At 46.1% G+C, this 19,418-nt stretch overlaps 2 protein-coding genes across 2 annotated transcripts in view; both read right to left on the bottom strand.

Annotated features, from left to right (window-relative positions):
- Nucleotides 1-12,402, bottom strand: part of LOC100955690 (coiled-coil domain-containing protein 162-like) — a 44,899-nt gene extending 32,497 nt beyond the window's left edge. Inside the window, exons 1-5 of the mRNA XM_003781812.3 lie at nucleotides 12,385-12,402; nucleotides 10,869-11,018; nucleotides 5,552-5,781; nucleotides 4,199-4,337; nucleotides 3,022-3,142 (exon numbers count right to left, since the gene is read on the bottom strand). Of these exons, the coding sequence (XP_003781860.3) occupies nucleotides 3,022-3,142; nucleotides 4,199-4,337; nucleotides 5,552-5,781; nucleotides 10,869-11,018; nucleotides 12,385-12,390 (646 nt within the window). The 5' untranslated portion in view covers nucleotides 12,391-12,402. The remainder of the gene's footprint in view (nucleotides 1-3,021; nucleotides 3,143-4,198; nucleotides 4,338-5,551; nucleotides 5,782-10,868; nucleotides 11,019-12,384) is intronic.
- The window catches only part of LOC100949608 (coiled-coil domain-containing protein 162-like), an 18,511-nt gene continuing 11,362 nt past the window's right edge, over nucleotides 12,270-19,418 (bottom strand). Inside the window, exons 4-5 of the mRNA XM_003781583.2 lie at nucleotides 14,663-14,816; nucleotides 12,270-12,480 (exon numbers count right to left, since the gene is read on the bottom strand). Coding sequence (XP_003781631.1) covers nucleotides 12,376-12,480; nucleotides 14,663-14,816 — 259 coding nt within the window. The 3' untranslated portion in view covers nucleotides 12,270-12,375. The remainder of the gene's footprint in view (nucleotides 12,481-14,662; nucleotides 14,817-19,418) is intronic.

The raw sequence follows: 19,418 nt of genomic DNA, 5'->3' as shown, positions 1-19,418 counted from the left end.
TTGTTGCAGTTTGGGCAGGGCCGGGTTTGAACCCTCCACCCTCGGTATATGGGGCTCTTTTTGGGCAGGTGAAAATACAGACACCAGAGTGGGCCAGCAGAGAAAGGGGAGACCCCAGAAAGAAAGGACGAAGAGCCTTACTGTCCCCCTGGTTCTCAGTACTCTCCGTCTCTAACTCCCTCTGCTGATATTGCTAAGCAAGCCCAGCCCCAAGCTAACAACCTTGACCACAAAAGGAGATCTCTACATGAAGAAGCAGCCGCTGCTTAGAAGCCCCGTCCAATGTGACTCCTTCTGAGATATACGTAGGTGGGTGAAGATTCCAAGGTTTGATTGCCTTCTCCAAAGCTACCCAGCCAGCTTGGTGCCTGTGGCTCAAGTGGCTAAGGCGCCAGCCATATACACCTAAGGTGGCAGGTTCGAATCCAGCCTGGTCCCGCCAAAACAACGACAGCTGCAACCAAAAAATAGCCAGGTGTTGTGGCGGGTGCCTGTGGTCCCAGCTACTTGGGAGGATGAGGCAGGAGACTCGCTTGACCCCAGGAGTTGGAGGTTGCTGTGAGTTGTGATGCCATGGCATTCTACCCAGGGTGACAGCTTGAGGCTCTGTCTCAAAAAAAAAACAAAAAACAAAACAAAACAAAGCTACTCAGCCCACAGAGGTCTCTAGAAGATGACACTGAAGACATGTACACAGAAGTGTCCTGGGCACAAGGTAGGGAGTGGGTCACTTGGGCTAGGACACTAAGTAGGGGAGCCCAGCCCTGCATATTGAGTCATGCCGGACAGACCAAAGAACAAACCAAAACAAAATCGGAAAACAGCAACAAAACCCTGCTCAGTATTGGCATTTATTTTTAAAGTTTCATAAGTATAGAATCCAAACGAGATTTGGATTAGAATTGGCCAGCAGACTCAAGCCAAAGTCAGGTTTGATAATAACCTTACCATCAAACGTGGTAAAAATAACTCCACCCCTCCCTTGGCTTGACCCCCCCTCCCACTGGCCCCCGTATTCAAGGCCCCTCCCAGGCACAGCTGACAAGTGCCCTGCACAAGGCAGCACAGCTACAAAGCGAAGATGCTTCCCCCAACCCCTCACCCTGGCGTCACAGGAGAACCACAGCCCAAAATGTGCAGATGGTCACACCTGCTGCGTGCTTGTGGATTTTGTCCAAGGACTCAGAAGGGAGCTGCCTGGATGCGGCAAACACAGCACAAACAACAGGTGCTTTGTGTCTTATTAAATGTTTTGTAACCAGAGCTCAATCCCACTCAGCTCTCCGGTGACATTAGACACACCCAGCCGGGGACAGGCTCACCCTTCCACAGCACAGCCTTTTCTCAAAGCCCAGCTGTCAGACCAGTTACTGATAAAATGACAATGACTCAGGTGAAGACAGAGGTTATTAATTAACATTACAATGTCCACAGACTTTGTCTCAAAAGGAAAGCCTGGTTTATTATTCACACAATTCTCCCCTGGCTCAAAGGTTATGGAATTTCCTACAGAATTATTAAGTGTTAAGAACAGACGCTGAAGTGCCAAGGGACTGGCTACATAATTTGTGGGGCCTCGTGCAAAATAAAGATTTAAGACCTCTTGTTCAAACCAGCAGGAAAAAGGCCTGCTACACGTACAAAAATATAAACCTTTTTCTTCTGCAGTTTCTCTGTTGACCTGTCATAGAGTTGTATTTGCCTTTAATGTTGCACTCACCTGGGCCAGGGAACTGAGACCCTCGTAAGCAATGGCGCCCTACCCACCCCGTGACTCAGTGCATGAGTGTGCATGACCCACTGCTAGCAGACCCAGGCCCCGTGCCTGCCCAGGGGTGAAGAAGTTGAGACAGGTGGCCCTTTCCACAGGCCCATTGCACCAATCCACTATAGGGTATTGCACCCTCTGTCCTGGGATATTCTGTGCACCCGGGGATGGTTAGGGAGGGGACTTGCCCCCAACGAGTCTCCTGTTGCACACACCATGGTGCTGCCAACCTGGGGTTCCTGACACATGGCCAGGTGCCCATGTCTGTTCCCCAGTTCCCACTGCAGGTGGAGGGTGGCAGTGATTGCTGTGTGGGTCTGGGAGGAAGAGGTTAGGGACACCTAGGAAGCCAGAGAACAGAGGAACGAGTAGCTGAGAAGCCTTCCTGGGGACGCTGGGAGGCAGCAGGAGGTGAGACTGTGTGTGAGTCAAGGCTCCAAGCCCTGGGAGTGTGCTCCATTGACTCACTGGAGCTCACCTATAAAGCACAAATTCCAAATTAAAATTATTATTATTATTATTATTATTATTATTATTTCTACCCTGGGTAGAGTGCCTGGGTGTCATAGCTCACAGCAACCTCAAACTCTTGGGCTCAAGAGTTCCTCTTGCCTCCTGAGTAGCTGGGATTGCAGCTGCCCACCACAGTACCTGGCTATTTTTAGTAGAGATGAGGTTTTGCTCCTGCTCAGGCTGGTCTTAAACTCCTGAGAGCAAGTAATCCACCCACCTCTGCTTCCCAGAGTGCTACAATTACAAGTGTGAACCATTGCACCTGCCAAATTAAAATTATTAAGAGTTTCAAGATGGTGAGCACAGAACTAAAACCCCAAGTGCCCCTCTGGCCCTGAGTTTAGATCTAAGATGAAAGAAAACAATTTTGATTGCCTTGCTGCCCTGAATAATATTTGTAAGATTTTGCCACACATATACACTTACATATATTAAAAATAAGACTTTATGTGTTTCTCTCATTTCAACTTTATTTCAGTTCCAACCTAATCAGGAGAGTTGAGACTGAAATTAAAATATGCTTTAAGCCTTTTAAGCACAATGAAATATACAATAAATATGAAGTGTTAATAACATTTTTCTCTAGGTCGAGGTGTTAACGGTACTCTATATATCACTTTCTGATCATCGCCATGGTGTTTCGTTTTGTTTTCAATGAATGTGGATACAACAATTGCTCTTATAATTAGGAAAAACCAGTAGATGTTATTTTGTGAAATTACAAAATAAATGCCCTTTACCTGTAGGGAGAGAACCCTCCTCCTCGGACTTTTCTGATAAAACCAGTGAGATGTCTCTGTTAACTTTTCTTAGTACCTCCTGGATCATATGAATTTCAAAATTTTCCAGAATCTTCTGAAGCTAGAGTAAACATAGGTCAAGGGTCACTCTTCACATTCTGCTCACGCTCTGTGCTCCTAAGTTAAATTCCTGCAGAAGGCCTTTGGGCTAAGTCCTCCTCTCTCCCCAGAAGAAGGGCCTTCTGCTCTAGGGCTCCCAAGTGTTCCCCAAGGGTAGACAAGCCTCTCTGGAGACCAACATCTCTTCTTCCTGGCCCCTATCCTGTTTCATAAAATACAACCTTTTTTTTTCCACCAAGTTCTACTAAACTTAAAAATGTTTAATGCCTGAGATGACCTCCTATATTTGGGAGTCTCTAAATGAGGCCAGGATTTGGTGAGGTGTCTTTATAAGAGAAGCTGTCAGGTCTGAAACTTGACCATCCTCCCTCTAGCCGCCATGTTTGGGGAGCCCAGGTATCTCTCTGCAGAAGGACCCCAGGTGTTGGAGAGGAAGCAGGGTTCAGAAGAGTAACCAGTGGGCGTGGCAATTCCCCACGGCGGTGGGGGCTCCTGTAGCTCAGGGGACATGCGTCTCTGCACAGCCAACCAAAGGGCTGGAGGCTTGGCCCCTACAGTAAGCCCAACCGTGCAGAGCCCAGGCCCCGGACCAGGCTGCACAAAGACTTGGGAAAACAACTTCTCTCTACACTGATCATCTCAAACCCACCAAATGTGCATAAAATGCATTTTTTTATTCTTAGAAAAGAAATCGTATGGCGCTTTTAAAAATATTTCATTTTCTTGTAGATAACTGTATGCTAGGTTTATGTTTAGGATAGTAGTGGTTACATTTTCCATTATTTTCCTTGTGAAGGTATGCTCAATGAGAGGAAAATCAAGGTAATAAAAATCTAGACTTAGAGAACTGAGATGCACAGGGGCAGTTATTTGTTTAATCAAAGACCGACACACCTTTCAATCCTTAGTCCTTCCCTCCCTCCAGTCTGTTCCAGTGATGGACAGCCCTTCCATCTACACCCAACTTGTTAGAAAAAACACCATTTAGGTATACCTGTAGCTTTACATGCTAACTAAAGTAAGTTTTCAAAGACAAATTCAAAATGCTCCCGCATACCTGCTGAGCTTTTATTACAATTTCTGAAGCTCCTTTGGGGGGAAGAACGGACTGACTACTTATGATCAGTCTTTCAAATTCATCTTCTTTCCCCATTTGCCTAGCTATAGCTTTCATGCTGGGGTAGAGAATGTCAGTTCTATTAAGGAAGACAGACGAAAATTAGTAAACAGACATATTTTTTTCTTATTCTGATTCTCTGACAATTATTTGCATTGGTTTTCTATTTCCTATTACCAGGTATAAACCTTCCACCCCCTCCACAGACACATCAACATCTCAATGCACCACAGTTGCCATGCCCTTGGTCACTATGAAACCCTGAGGCCTTTTCCATCCTGTGCATATAATTTCAGTCATTCTTCAAAATATTGACAAGTTTTCTCATTCCTTAGTCATCAGAAGCACGGACTATAATAAGTTCACAAGATAGATCATCTGACCAGGCCAAAGGGAACTTTTTTAAGTTCAGGGAGGTCCAAGAGGTGGGTGGGTGCTTGGTAAATCCTTGTTTGGTAACAGACACACCACAGAAGCAACGTGTCTTTCCTGCCAGCTACATCATCCCAGCCAAGGCCTGAGGCTGCTAGAATGTCCCACGGTACCCCCACACCTAAGGCCTCGGGCTGCGTGTACCACATATGCCTCTAGCTGTCTAGCAGCTGTAGTGAGCTCTCAGGGACTCAGTGGGTCTGAGGAGGAGTAAGTGAGCACCAGCTGTCCTCTCAGCATTCCCTGGGATCCCAGGAGCTAAAAAGCTCAGAGCCAGTATGTGGAGCACCTCATATGCACAAGTTCCTAGGGATGACTCTAGGAACAGGTAGAAGACACACAGTATTGATCAGGGGTGGCTGCTCACACCTGTAATCCTAGCACTCTAGGAGGCCGAGGTGGGAGGATGCACGCTCAAGAGTTTGAGACCAGCCTTAGCAAGAGCAAGACCCTGCCTGTCTCTAGTGAAAATAGAAAAACTAGCTGGGCCTTTTAGTGGGCACCTGTAGTCCCAGCTACTCAGGAGGCTGAGGCAGGAGGATCACTTGAGCCCAGGAGTTTGAGGTTGCTGTGAGCTAGGTTGAGGCCACAGCAGTCTGGCCCAGGCATCAGAGTCAGACTGTCTCAAGGGAAAAAGATACACAGTGTAGATCAGTAGAATCCTGCTCTGTCCTCAGTTAATAAAACACAGCTTTCCCCATAAAGCACTGTTTATAGAGAACATTGCTGGGTTTCCCACACTCAGTGGAGCCGGTGTACCAGGATTTGGGGACCAAAGCTCACCCTCAGATTAAGGGACAGGGATCTGCCAAACCCCAGGGTCTCATCACTGATGTGAATTTCAGTCTCAGTGACACTCACTCGTAAAGCTCCGAGAACTGTTTGTAGAGAGAGGCAGAGTTGATGTCCTGGCCGTGCAGCTTGAGTCGACCCCAGTGCTCCTTTAGGACTTCCAGCTGCTTCCACAGTATCAGAAATGATCTCAGCAAAGCAAGGGACATCATTGCATCACGTGGGCCCTCCAGCGGTTTGGAGGTCTTCGGGCTGCTTTGAAACTGACCTCTGAATCCTGGCACTTTGGACCAATCTGGCTGAAAGCATTACAGAAATCCCTCTTTACTGACCATGGACCAGTAGAGGATAACTTTTACACGGATTCGGGCCCCTGCTCTCCTACAGCTGGCAAGCAGTGTGAGTGTTACCAGCCACTGTGAACCAGGCGCTGCTAGTCAGGCCTAACAAGGTCTGATGAGCCCGTGCCGTGCCGACATCTGGAGATTGTTTATTCACTTCCAAGGCTACTGCCGTGGATAAGTTGGGGAACTGGACCATGATACCAGTGAAGGACCCAGGGCGCTCTGTGCACCCAGTGAAGTGTTGACTAATTATAAATTTAGTCTAGAGGAAAAATGCTTTGAAGATATGGCATCACTTTAAGATAGGAAGATGCCGGGTAACTTTGTAACCCGTGAGGAGGAATCTGTTTACTATACAGGATGATGTGTAGTAATCAGTACTAATGCTTACTGTGAGAATATAAAGTAACAAAGCAGAAGAAGGGACAGAACAGTTGTTTGAGGAGATACCCTCACTGTTCTCCAGAATTGCTGGTTTTTCTGTAAATAAAAGTGAAACTGTTGATCTCTCATCAGCTTCTCTGTTGATTGGCTTGGGTGGCAGGTGGGCGGACTCCTTGGTCCAGCAACATGAGGGCCAGAAACACTCAGAGAGTGATGGGCAGAGTGGGGACCTGAGTTCAGGCCCTCAGCCTGTCCACAAAGTCTCAGTCACAGAGAAAAGAGCTTTCCTTGGCAGACCAGGATGGCAAATTGCATGATGTTATGATAAGAAGAACCTCAGGAACATTCAGGGAACAACTGGTGTAACTGGATCCCCATTTAGTGCTATTAAATGTCTGAAGAAAGGCATGTCCACCAGGAAAACGGTTAGTCAGAAGAACTGGGAGGCAAGACCCAGAGGAGTGTGAACCCCCAGACACAGCTGGAGCTCCCACCTCGTGGCCTGCCTCCTCACCAATCGGCTGCCCCATGAGTTTCCAGGCTTTATCCTCAGAACACTTTCATCAGATAAAACTGGGCAGTGGCCTGAAATATTCGATAGACCAAGGCCAAACTTGGTAAGAGGGGCAGCCCAGAGGCCACATAATTGGCACCTTCTGCTTAAGAAGCACCAGAGAGTCTCTGAGAAACCCCAGGGCTTCTTGGACCACAATTTCCAAGGCCCTGAGCTAATCTGTCACTTTTACTTTGCAGCTTTGGAGCCTGAGGCCTAGGGACATCATAGAACTTGTTAATATAAGCAATAATATTGAAGCAAACTTGTTAATATGTTCATATTAAGAAAGTTTCTTCTACCCAAGTGTTTTAAAAGATGGGAGAAGGGACAGGAGATAGGATAAAGATAGAACAAGGTGAGGGAGGGGATGGAATGTCAGGAAAAGATGGTAACCCATCAGATTCAAGGCTGAGAAGCTGCAGACAGAGGGCCCAAAGGGCCCCAAATGTCTCTTAACCTTGGCACTACTTGGTCTATACCCAGCTTTGCAAATAATCCCACTGGGTGAATATCTAACCGGAAATGGCACATAGAAGACCACTTCTTTCATTGCTGCTTGGGCTAAAGTAGCCTTGTGACTGTTTTAGCTAAAAAGACACAAGGAAAATCTATTGGAGGTTTCGAGAAAGTATTTCCCTCCTTGATAACAAGACAGATTTCCTCAAGGAGAAAGATTTTTCACTCTTGTTTTTATTTCGTAAGGATGAGGGAGACATTTTGCTGACACATCCAGAGGACAGAGCTTGAGTCCTTGAGGTAATTGGCCAGTGGCCGCCCCAGCCTGAACTGCCTCCTCCTCCACTTCCTGTTATGCAAGTTTAATGCACTTCTCTAATTTAAATATGGCCAGCGGGACAGCCTGTTACTTGCAGCCGCAGCATTTTAATTGGCACAGAAGAATGTTAGCTCAAAGGTGGAAGATCAGGAAAAGCTTCCTAAAGAAAGTGGTTTGGAAGTTGAAATCTAAAGAATAAGTGGGAGTTAAGCAGGTGATGTGTTGGGCACCAGCCCCAAACTACACAGTGAGTCCCCTCCCAGTGGCTGGCAGAGACGGGAGGACGAGGGGAAAATGAACGATCAAGATACAAAGAGACGCCTGTAGTCCCAGCTACTCAGGAGGCTGAGGTGAGGGAATCTCTTAAGCCCAAGAGTTAGAGGTTGCTGTGTTGTGAGCTGTGATGCTATGGTACTCTACTGAAGGCGACATAGTGAGACTGTCTCAAAAAAAAAAAAAGACACAAAGAGAAAGTTTTTTTAAAGAGCTGGGTCAGGGTACTGACTACCTCCACGGCATGCAGGAGGACCTGTGGCAATCCCTAGCTCTGAGCTAGCTCCATTCTTTATTACGGGGTTGTGGGGGAGGCTTAACCCTTATGTCATGATTCTTACTGGGCTTGCATTTCTTTTTTTCTTTTTTTGAGACAGAGCCTCAAGCTGTCCCTCTGGGTAGAGTGCCGTGGCATTTCAGCTCACAGCAACCTCCAACTCCTGGGCTCAAGCGAGTCTCCTGCCTCAGCCTCCCAAATAGCTGGAACCACAGGTGCCTGCCACAACCCCCGGCTATTTTTTGGTTGCAGCCGTCATCACTGTCTGGTGGGCCCAGGCTGGATCCGAACCCGCCACCTTGGGTGTACGTGGCTGGCGCCTTAGCCACTTGAGCCACAGGCACTGAGCCTGAGCTTGCATTTCTAACCAAACTATTTCTTTAGCTAAGTACCTTAATTGCATTGATTTACTTCTTACTTTTATCACTCTATGTTACTTTTGATCCTAACACAAAATCTGGGACAGGAGCACAGTCCAGGTGCAGGATGTCAAGGCCAACCCTAATTAGACAGTGCACATAAACCCCAAGATGAGCAATTAAGCCCCTGGGCAGCCTTGTGGGCAGTCAGGTGCCGTTCCATACTGACAAATGGGAGAAGAGGGGCACTTTCCCTTCACCTCCCTGAGAGACTTTTTCTCTCCTACGAGATCAAGTGTTTGCTGATTTCAGTTAAGCCTTCTCTCCTACCACCAACCCCCTGTGCTCACTCCCTCCGAGAGCATTCCTACCTGCAGGAGCCTGGCCTCCGGGTGCCCAAAGACCTTGGGGCCAGGTCCACTGAGGAGGGGTGAAGTTTCAGCAAGACAGTCTGCTTGTCTTCAAGGGCCAGACTTCAAGCTGTCCTCTTGCAGCAGACTTTGCATTTCTCAGCATGGGTGCTGTAGTCTGAACGTGTACCCGCTTTTCTCTGACTTCCCTCCTGTCTCTGTTCCCTTTGCCCATCATCTGCAATCATTTTCTTAATTCAATTTCTAACCTACTTAATAACAAACAATTGAATATTGGTTTTAAGCTTATTAAATCATTATTTCTAGCAATGCAAGCACATCAAGATACGATTCTTCCCTTAACTGCCTATATTTCCACCCTTGGCAATGAGGTAGAAAGAGGGAGGAGAGGAAGGTTTCCCACTAGAAGGACTCACCCGTGAGAAGGGACAGAAGAGGCTGTGATGCATTGGACACACTGGAAGAAGCTAAGGGTAGAGATATTGGCAAGAGCCGGGTCATGAAGGTCTGGTTAAGGCTTTGGACTTCTCGGGACATTTGGGAGCCATTAAAGGTTATAAGGAGGGAAGTGACACGATCAAGTTTGTATTTAAAAATATTACCCTGTTGAGTGGATTGGAAGGAGGCAAAAGTGTATGGAATCCAACTGGATGTTATGATCATAGCCCAGCAATAGGAGATGATGGTGGTTGGACTAGTGAGGCAGGAGACAGGAAGTAGACAAACTTGAGAGATATTAAACTCATAGTACCGTATAACTTGGTGTCTAGTCACAAGATGTGATAGAGACAAGTCAAAAATGGGCCCAGTGCAGTGGTTCACACCTGTGTTACCAGCACTTTGGGAGGCCAAGGTGGGAGGATCCCAAAACTAGGAGTTCAAGACCAGCCCAAGCAACATAGCAAGACCCCATCTTCAAAAAAGAGAAGAAAAGAAAATAACTGGGCATGGTGGTATGAGCCTGGAGTCCTGGCTACTCAGGAGGCTGAGGCAGGAGGATCACTTGAGCCCAGGAGTTCAAGGCTGCACTGCACACCAGCCTTGGTGACAAAGCGAGACCCTATCTCAAAAAAAAAAAAAATTTGTACCCAGAGTTTGGCTTGAGCAACTGGGCAGTGGTGGTGAACTGACAGGGAACACAGGAGGAAGAGCAAGCTTTGGGGGAGTAAAATGAGCCCAGCCCAGGACACTGGGGATGTCCAGTAGAGATATCCAGCAGGTTCCTGGACATATGAATCTGCTAGGATTGATGTTTAGGCTAGAAAGATAGATTTTGGAGTCATCACATATAAATGCCATCAAAGGTATAAAGGTGTATGGGTTTGCCTTGGCAGAGGACAGGGAACTGGGCAACATAGAGGTTAAAAGCATGAGTGAGCTCTGGGGCCAGACTCTTGGAATCTGAGTTTCCTTACTAATTGTGTGACTTTGGCTATGGTACTAAACCTTTCTGAGTCCTGATATTCTTATTTGTAAAATAGGGCAATGCAAGTACCTACCTCAAGGAATCATTATGAGTATTAAATAAATTAATGCATTAAAAGCACTCTGAACAAACCTCAACTCTCAGGCAATAGTAGTAGTAATGTTAATAGTATTCCAGGCAAGGGAAGAGTCCAGAGGAGGCAGTGCTTGCCTTGGAGTCCAGAGGCTGGCTGAACAATGAGGACGAGAGCCCAAGCCTGAGATGTGCACCTGGGCCTTCTAATACACATCTTTGGCCCTTCCAACTCAGCCCTACAGGTGTGACTCACAAGGAAAGCATCAGAGGGAGCATGTTTCATTTGGTCTTAATAGACCTCTTATAGCATTTGTCCATTTTCAAAATTAAAAGAAATGAAACTTACTATGAAAGAAAGTTCTTTGGCGTGGCTTTCGCAGGCTACCCCTGCTTCACTGTTGTTCTCATGTGGCATGAGCACAGTCCTGGAACACCCCCTCTCCCCCCGAGGGGCTGTAGGAAAGCCGTAGCTCTCTAATCCATCTCCCAAATAGGACAGTGCCCAGCACAGTACAGCAGTGGGCAGCCGCTGCTCTCCAAGAATACCTGTGTGTTTCTGTCCGGTGCCTGCTGTCCTGGGGGCCCCTCTCTGGTCATGTGATAGCTGCTCAGAACATCTTCCATCAGCAGCTGCAGGCCCGCCAGCTCTCCGTGGGCCACCTTGAGGTCACTGTCACTCAGCCCACAGAGGCACAGCTAAAAACAAACAAACGCACCTCCGTGTCGAGATTTCTGTGTATCCTTTACACATGGTTTTGGAAAAGAAAAGTAGGAGAAACTGGATTTGTAAGCCTCACCCTCTCAACTACTAGGACGTCTACAAAAGCCAGAGTAACATTTCTAGCTTGACCGTATCCGATTTTTGGCTTTATACAGCAGAACCAAGTTTCCCAGCCCTCACAGAAGATCTATACACAGTGAATGAATAGTGTGATATCAATTTTCCTTTAAGAGTACAGATACACACACACATACATAGGGAAAATACTAGGGGAAAAACCCAAATGGGACCGGTAATTGTCTCTTAGTGGTGGAACTATCATTCATTTTTTTTTGAAACTGCCTTTCCTATTTCACTTAAAAAAAAACCTTGGTGCTTACAGTGACTTTTGAACAAATAGAAGCAAACAAAAGTTTCCATCACTCAGCACCCGCCCCCCAAAACCATCCTCCTATGGCCACCCCATTCATTCCCCACCTCCATACTATTTTAAAGCAAATTTATGGTTAATTTTTTAATTGCTCTTAGCACTCTTCTTTATTTTCTATTTTTTAAAAATAAAATACAACAATATTTACTTACACAATCAGGGGGAAACATATAATTAAAACTAGTAACTTAAAAGAATTAAAAGATGTTAAAATTGGAAGACAAAACATAAAAAAAAAAAATTTTCCTTATGAGTTCAGTTTAAAAAGTTCCCTTCCGGGCAGCACCTGTGGCTCAGTGGGTAGGGCGCTGGCCCCATGTACCGAGGGTGACGGATTCAAACCCAGGCCTGGCCAAACTGCAATAAAAAAATAGCTGGGCATTGTGGTGGCGCCTATAGTCCCAGCTACTCTGGAGGATGAGGCAAGAGAATCGCCTAAACCCAGGAGTTGGAGGTTGCTGTGAGCTGTGTGATGCCACGGCACTCTACGGAGGGTGACAAAGTAAGACTCTGTCTCTACAAAAAAAAGAAAAAAGTTCCCTTCCCATCACAGCCTGCAGATGGATCAGGAGTCACTTGCCTCTGAGCTGCCAGCCTGAGTGTATCCCTAAAAGGCCAAGAGGGTGACCAGAGGTGGACAGCCAACCTCCCAGACCACTACTCCTGAACTTCAGCTGAGTCTACGCTACAGCCGAGGCTGAGAGCAGCTGAGCCATGATTCTTTTTGTCTTAAGACAACAGGACTTACCTGTGGCACCAGGTTTACAGCTTCATCACCAAACACCCTGCTTATCTCACAAGTTATTCATCACCGGGGAGAGTATGGAGGATCTGACCTGAGGACTCAGTGACACCCTGCTTTGCAGTCTGCTTTCAGTTCTCCCTGAAATAATGAGGATGATCTAGCCTACCTGCATGTTATATTCCAGGGTATCCGGGCTGCTGCTCATAACTGGGAATGGTCCTGCATCTTCCAGAGATGCTCTCCAAGGGAACAGCACAAATGCCTAAAAGAACCAAATGATAAACGTGGTAATGCTGTACTGTGTTCATAAGGACTAGACATCTCTATATGAATAGGATATTCATGTCTGCACCCCAAAACATATTGGATGATTTATTTGGAAATATTTCTTCTTTTTTTTTCACTCTGTTGTCCCAGGGGTTATAGCTCACAGCAACCTCAAACTCTTGGGCTCAAGAGTTGCTTTTGCCTTAGCCTCCCGGGTAGCTGTCACAGGTGCTTATCACAGCACCCAGCTATTTTTAGACATGGGGTCTCAACTCCTGAACTCAAGCAACCCACCCACCTTAGCCTCCCAGAGTCTTGGGATTACAGGCATGAGCCCTAATGCCCAGCCTGGAAATATTTCTTGATGGATAATCCCTAGTGAGGTAGAGGAGAGAGTAATAATCTATTTTTTTAGATTTTTTTTTTTTCCTGCAGATAGTGAAAGACAAGAGTACTTAAGGTTTTGGTGTCATTAATCAGTACAAGTGTTCAGAAGTTCCAAAAGAGTGTCACACAAATAGGACATATTCGTAATCAGTAAAAATAAACTTACTCAAATGCTCTCCTAGGACCTTAAAAAGTTGTCTTTTATCACCACTGTGCTCCAATTCTAGGTCCACATCACTGTCCACTGACCACAACAGCTGAGGCAGCCCTGGGACTAGCGGGCCTGCCTAACTCACCCCATTCCACACTTCCCAACCTGTTCTGGCTTTTGTCAATTTCTGGAGTTGGAGTTGATCTGATAGCTGGGAGCCAGGATTCTGCATCCACCTGACCCCAGGCAATAACCACAGGTAGCTGCAGGGAGCAAAGGTCGCCATCCAACCCTGTCTTCTGGGTCTAAATGATGGTCAGCCTTGGGCCAATGAAAGCAGAAATGTGGACTTTCTTGGGGTTGATCCTGGTATTACTTGGCTTAGTTTTATGACTAAGAACATTAAGTTGCAGATTTCAGAGGCAAAAGACCTGTGATTGTCAGGTGGTTTTATATAACTGATACTTTTCCTGAAAAGAGATGGAGCTTAATTCTTGATGGGCTGGACTTAGAGACTGACTTCTAATAAACAAACCATGTCAGAAGTGTTGAGATGTCACTTCTGAAATTTGGTAAGAAGAAGATTGACTTTCATCTTGGGTTCTCTCTCTTGGATTACCCGTGTTTTCCTGAAAATAAGACACTGTCTTCTATTTACTTTTTCTCAAAAAGATACACTAGGGCTTATTTTCAGGGGATGTCTTCTCTCCACGCTGAAATGCATGGCATGGCTATGCAGATACGCTGCATAGCCACACCCATCACTAGGTCTTATTACCAGGGTAGGGCTTATATTTAACAAATGCATAGAAATCCTGCTAGGGCTTATTTTTGGGGTAGGTCTTATTTTCGGAGAAACATGGTATTTGCTCTGGGGAAGCCATCCACCAGGTTGTAGGGAAGCTCTGTGGAGAAGCCTGGGTGAATAGGCTTGGAAGTGGATCTTCTCTTGCCTACCCACAGCCACATTAACAGGCTTGGAAGCAGATCGCCCTCCAATTGAGCTCTGAGATGCTTACAGCCCTCACCGGTACCCAGGCTGCAGCCTTGTGGGAGATCCTGAGCCAGAACTACCCACCTGAGCTCCTCTCAGATCCCTGATCCTCAGAAACTATGTGAGATGATGGATGTCATTGTTCTCATCTGCTAAATTTGAGGGTAATTTGTTATGTAACAATAGATGACGAATATCGTTTGTGGTTTGATGCTACTGTGACTTTCCAGTCGTCTAATGTCTGCTTTTCTGACCGTCATCTCTTTAGCTATAGAAGGTGGGGATATTATTTCTGCCTAGGAGCAAGCATACTTGACAGCACTAAGTTCAATAACGTGCCATAAACAGGGCTATTTAAAACTCAGCTGCTGATGTAATTTATGTATTATAATTGCCATCATGATTATTTATTAAATGGAAAAGATTAAGTGTTCATTTTGCTACCAGCTGTGAGCAGACAAGCTGTTGCCCAGATCAGCCTGTTGAGCATTTGGAGGCAAAGACTCTAGCAAACAGCTGGCCCTGGGGCCCACCCTGAGGGCCTTAAAGCGCTGAGAACTCCTGCAAAATTTAAACCAAAGGGAAACAAAGTGAAAACACCCCCTACTCACTTTTGGAAGTGTAAAAAATACCTGCCAAACATACCTGGAGGCTCCGTGCATCCAGTGGCTGGGGAAGGCTGAGCTGCGAAGCAAAAATGCTTTTCTGGAGGGCGTTGCTCAGCCCGGGCAGCCCATGGTACATGCTGTCTGTGACTGACTGGTAGGCAGGAATGTTTCCAGCTGCCAGAAATATTCTCCTACCAAAATATGGGAGGACATGACATTAAAAGCAGTCCCTTAGGCTTCTAAAGCTCAAAACTTCTATCCAAGTTCCTGAAACAAGATACCACTTTGAGATGCTAAGAGGTTTCTTCCTCAGCCACATCCTCTCGACTCCTCTTTACACACAGCCTCCAGGGGAAGGTTGAGGTACTCTAGACTGGCCTCGTCCCACAGGCCTTTCTGCGATGGTGGAAATGTCCCATATTTGCACTGTCCAATATGGTGGCCACTGGCCATATGTCGCTGTTGAGATGGACTACTGTGACTGAGGGATTGAATTTTAAATTTGATTTTATTTAAATAAATATTACTCAACTCTAATAGCCCTCTGGGCTACTGAATTGCACAGCACAGCTGTAGCACTAGATGAAAAGATACCAGTTGTTTGTTGAATTGATTATTTGAAGACCAATAACTGAAATGACAGTCCTTGATATGTAAACCAGGTTGTAAGTTTTAAACCTCCTTGGTGTTTGGGAGAGAAAAATTTTTGTTTTGTTTTGAACGAAACTTGGCTTTGTATAGTAAGAACCACAAACCCCAAAGACTAGAGCATGAAATGTATACCGTTAAGTCAGAGAGAAGGAAGTATGCATGATAAATTAGAACGATTTTCTTGCCCAAAGGAAAGCAGAGTTTAACAAGCAAGGGAAGACTACTTCTAGAGCTTAGTTGTAGTGGGTGCCTAAGGAAAGATGCAGATGCAGGATAAGTTGTGGGAAGGGTATTGAAGAGCAGAATCACCTTTTGCCTAGATCCTCCAGGACTGGCTTGAGCCCACAGACGGCAGACACCAAAGAGAAGGAGGTAAGCATGGCTGAGGGCGACGTTGGCACTGACGGGACTAAGGTGGCCTCCCAGAGACGAGCAGACTCTCAAAGAGGGGAGAGAGCCCTGGCAGTTCTTGAGCCCCCACAGTGGGTATCCCAGAGGGTGCTGAACAGGGGGCCAAGCAGAAGTGGCCTGAGCGTGGACCCACTAAGCCACAACAGAGAAGGGTAAGAAGGCTGTTCCTCCTGGACTGCCAGGATGATTCACAAGCACCCCCAGGAACTTCCATCACCTCTGAGAGGAATGGAGAAGGATGTAGTTTGATGCCTAAACTTAAGGTTTAATATTACGTGCTGCCTTGATAGCTGAAAAAATTGGGAGAGCCAGGAATGGCCTAGCCACAAGCCCCCACCAACTTTGCTCCCACGGATAAGGTCTCCTGGTCTAACAACCCTCCTTATCACAGGGAGCAGGTGCAGCTCCTGCCAGACCACAGAATGGTTCAAATATAGCAGTCACACCCTCCTGTGGGGCCTGGGGAGCTTCACGCTCCCAGTATTACAAAGCCTGCCTCCCCTAGTCCCTGCCTGTTCACTCTAAGTGGCCCTGCCTGTGTGACCTATAATGTTCTCTTCCCCCTGCAAATAAACAGATGCCATCTGTCCAGGATGGGGTGTGTGTGCACAGCCATCCCCATCACCCCGGGGAGGAGCCTCTCTCCCCAGCAAGACAAAGAGGAGGCAGTTAAAACAAAGGGAAAGGGGAAGAAGCTCGAAGTCCCTGACTTTACATCTCAAACTGCTGGCTTTTAAACTCTATGCCTCAATGACATGGCATCGGAAAGTTCAGTCTTTTGCCATCAGGCAGAAGTTTAAGACTTATGAACTTAAGTTCAAAGACAGATCAAGGGAGCACTACATTTGCATATTATACTATAGGATATCCCTGAAGTCAGCGTATGTAAAGTCACTGTACAGCGGGAAAATGAGAAATGATAGCTAAATATACCTTTCTTTACAAAATATTCATTACAAAATTTTACAAAGAGGTGGCTCATATGTAGAGAATATTTTATAAATACCTTGTGAAATGTTGTAATAAATATGTTGTAAATACTGTGAAGCAGGGGCATCCAACCTGCAGCTATGGGCTGCATGTGAGGAATCTTTTTTGCTTATCTGTAGTGTCAGACACCACAAAAAATATGTATGGACTTTGTTTTGCTCATCCTCTTTCGTTAGTGTTTGTGTATTTACTGTGTGGCCCAACAACTTTGATTCTTCTAATGTGCATCAGAAAAGAAAAAACGTCTGACATCCCTGCGGTGTAAAGGTCCGTTTAGCCACAATTTCCCATTTTCCTTGCGTATGATGACTTTAGGGGTGACTTGTGGGACACCTTTGTAGTATAAAAATCATACCACCCTTTTTACATTTTAATGAGTCTTAATAATAAAAGATAGTTGAATACTGTTAGGGAATAAGATGATGGATAAAATAATTGATAAATCATTTTCCTGATTTATCGTGATAGCTCATGGAGGATGGAGCCTTTCATCATTTGAAGTTGCCCAAAGGATCCATAAATGTTTTCTCCCATTTCTCTGTCTTTCATGTGTTTTCTGGGGATATTCAGTGGGCCCTGCCAGGGAACTGTCCGAGATGCAAAGATGAGTCTCACAGGGGCTTTTGACCTGCCAGCCCGGTGCGGTGGGGGGAGGCCCAGCTGCTCACTCCTTCCTATAGACTTCTGGGGCACTTCATACGTGCACCCCTCTCTCAGAGCCTATGGGGCATATATGTCTCCTAAAAATGATGGTACCGAAAAGCAGAACATTCTGACAGAAATGGCGACTTCAGGCCTCAGTACAGAAACAGAGTGTCCCTGCATCTGTCCCTGGCTGGCTCCTATCACATCCTTCCTGCTCACCCCTGCCACCACCCATGGAATTCTCTCTCTCTCTCGGCCTTGGTGCCTAGCTTGTTTACATCTTACTTTCTAAGCCCTTGATGCACTCTTTTCCCACAGCAAATATGTGTTGAACTTTGGAACAACCAAATGTTGCAAATGACCACAGTTCTTGGCAGAGTTTAGAGCCTCAAACACAGCTTTGTGCACGGATGATGTCTATTAACTTGTGGTTGCTTGGAGATTCTTCCAGAATTATCAATGCAGTTCAGATGTACATGTTGCTGCTACAGAATTATAGGGTATGAGGCCCTCTCTGGAGAGATCAGAGTCAGATTATAGGCACCACCACTGATCATGTGGGTCATTTTTTTTCTCACTCCCCCAGTTCCTCAGTCCTTCCTAACACCCTCCACTCCCCTCCCAGTGGAACTGCATCTCAGGAAACCCTGCTCTATGATGCCACATAAAGGCACCTTATGGCAACATCCAACATTTTAAGCATTACATCGTCTTTGATTTCCTCCTTCTCCATGGATTCTGTATTTTGAAAGATTATTCTACCAAACATCTATTAAGTATTTTCCTGTTTTTAAATCAAATCCATATCAGCCTCCAGTCCAAGCTGCAGAAAGGGCTGAGGAAACAGGGTATAAAGGAGCAGGGCTCTGGAGTCAGACAAATTGTATGTATGAAGTTCTATAATAAGCCGTGTGACCCAGGATAAGTCATTCAACTTCTTTGAATCTCTATTTCCTCGTTTTAAAAAGTGGTGAAAGTAATACATATCCAACAGGGTTGGCACATAGTGGGAATTCAACCAAAGCAAGTTCCCCTTCCCCCTTCTCTCACATAATTCTCATGATTCAGTTTGGAGAAAAGAAAAAAAACAAAAAAGAACATGGCATTTTCTCTACCTGAAAAGCTTTTGAGCAAATGTGTCTTTTTCATCTTGCCTTTGGAAATACTAAAAATAGCTCATGAGCTGAAACCCACTCCAACCCTCAGTCTGCAAACCCTGGCCTGGGCCTTCTTTCAGAGTGAGTCTAACCAGTACTGTTTGCCAGCAGCGCTCAGGATTCAGGGAAAGGCGTAAAATAAAAGGCCCACTGTTGCACCTGCCACTCTCTCATAAAGTCAGGTGGCCTCCCCAACCCACTACAGTGACTTTATTCTCCAAGCTGTTCTGCCAGGCTCCCACGGCCTTGCTGTCCACAAGCAGGGGGAGCTCCCTGGAGACCAGTCACCTTGTGTGTGAGATGCTGCCCCCAGCATGAGACCAGGCAAATTGGTTCAAGACACGGGAGCAGGGAACTCACAGGGCGCATGCTAGAGTTCTTCCTGGAGGTAAGGATGGCAGACAGTCTGCAAAGGGGCCCTGAGGAGGTGATAGTTATGGTTCTTCACTTCTCAGATACTGGAGACCAGGGCTATAGTCATAAGCCAGGCCCAGCCGGACAGCCTTCTGTGTGTCTTCCGTAAAGCCCCAGACAACGCTGGAACGTGCTTTAATATCTGCATGCTTAGAAACTCTGAGTAGGTGAGCACTACAGTAAAAGTGAACTCAAAAAGGGGGAATAACCAGCAAGAATTCTCAGACTGAGAGGCTGGTGTTTCCGTCCTTAGAGACTCCTTGATGTTCTCCTGAATCAGGTTCGCTGCGGGAAGTCACTGTATCTTTGTCTCTGCAGGATATTTCTTCAGGTTTTCCTTTTCGCCCTAACCACCCCGAATGTTAACATCGACATTGACAGCACAGTCAGACTAGAGGCACTTTCGGGGCCGTATATTTTATTCTTTTCTACAGAGGGATTTTTTCTTTTCTTCTCCTTTTTTGTTTCTTTCTCTCTCTCTTCCACCCCTTTCCTGTATTCCTCAATTGCAAAAAAAAAAAAAAA

This window comes from Otolemur garnettii, unplaced genomic scaffold, assembly GCF_000181295.1.
Source record: "Otolemur garnettii isolate 467f Iridium unplaced genomic scaffold, OtoGar3 scaffold00002, whole genome shotgun sequence".
NCBI lineage: Eukaryota > Metazoa > Chordata > Mammalia > Primates > Galagidae > Otolemur > Otolemur garnettii.
The sequence above is the reverse complement of the archived record's forward strand: the minus strand, read 5'-3'. Positions and strand labels throughout refer to the sequence as shown.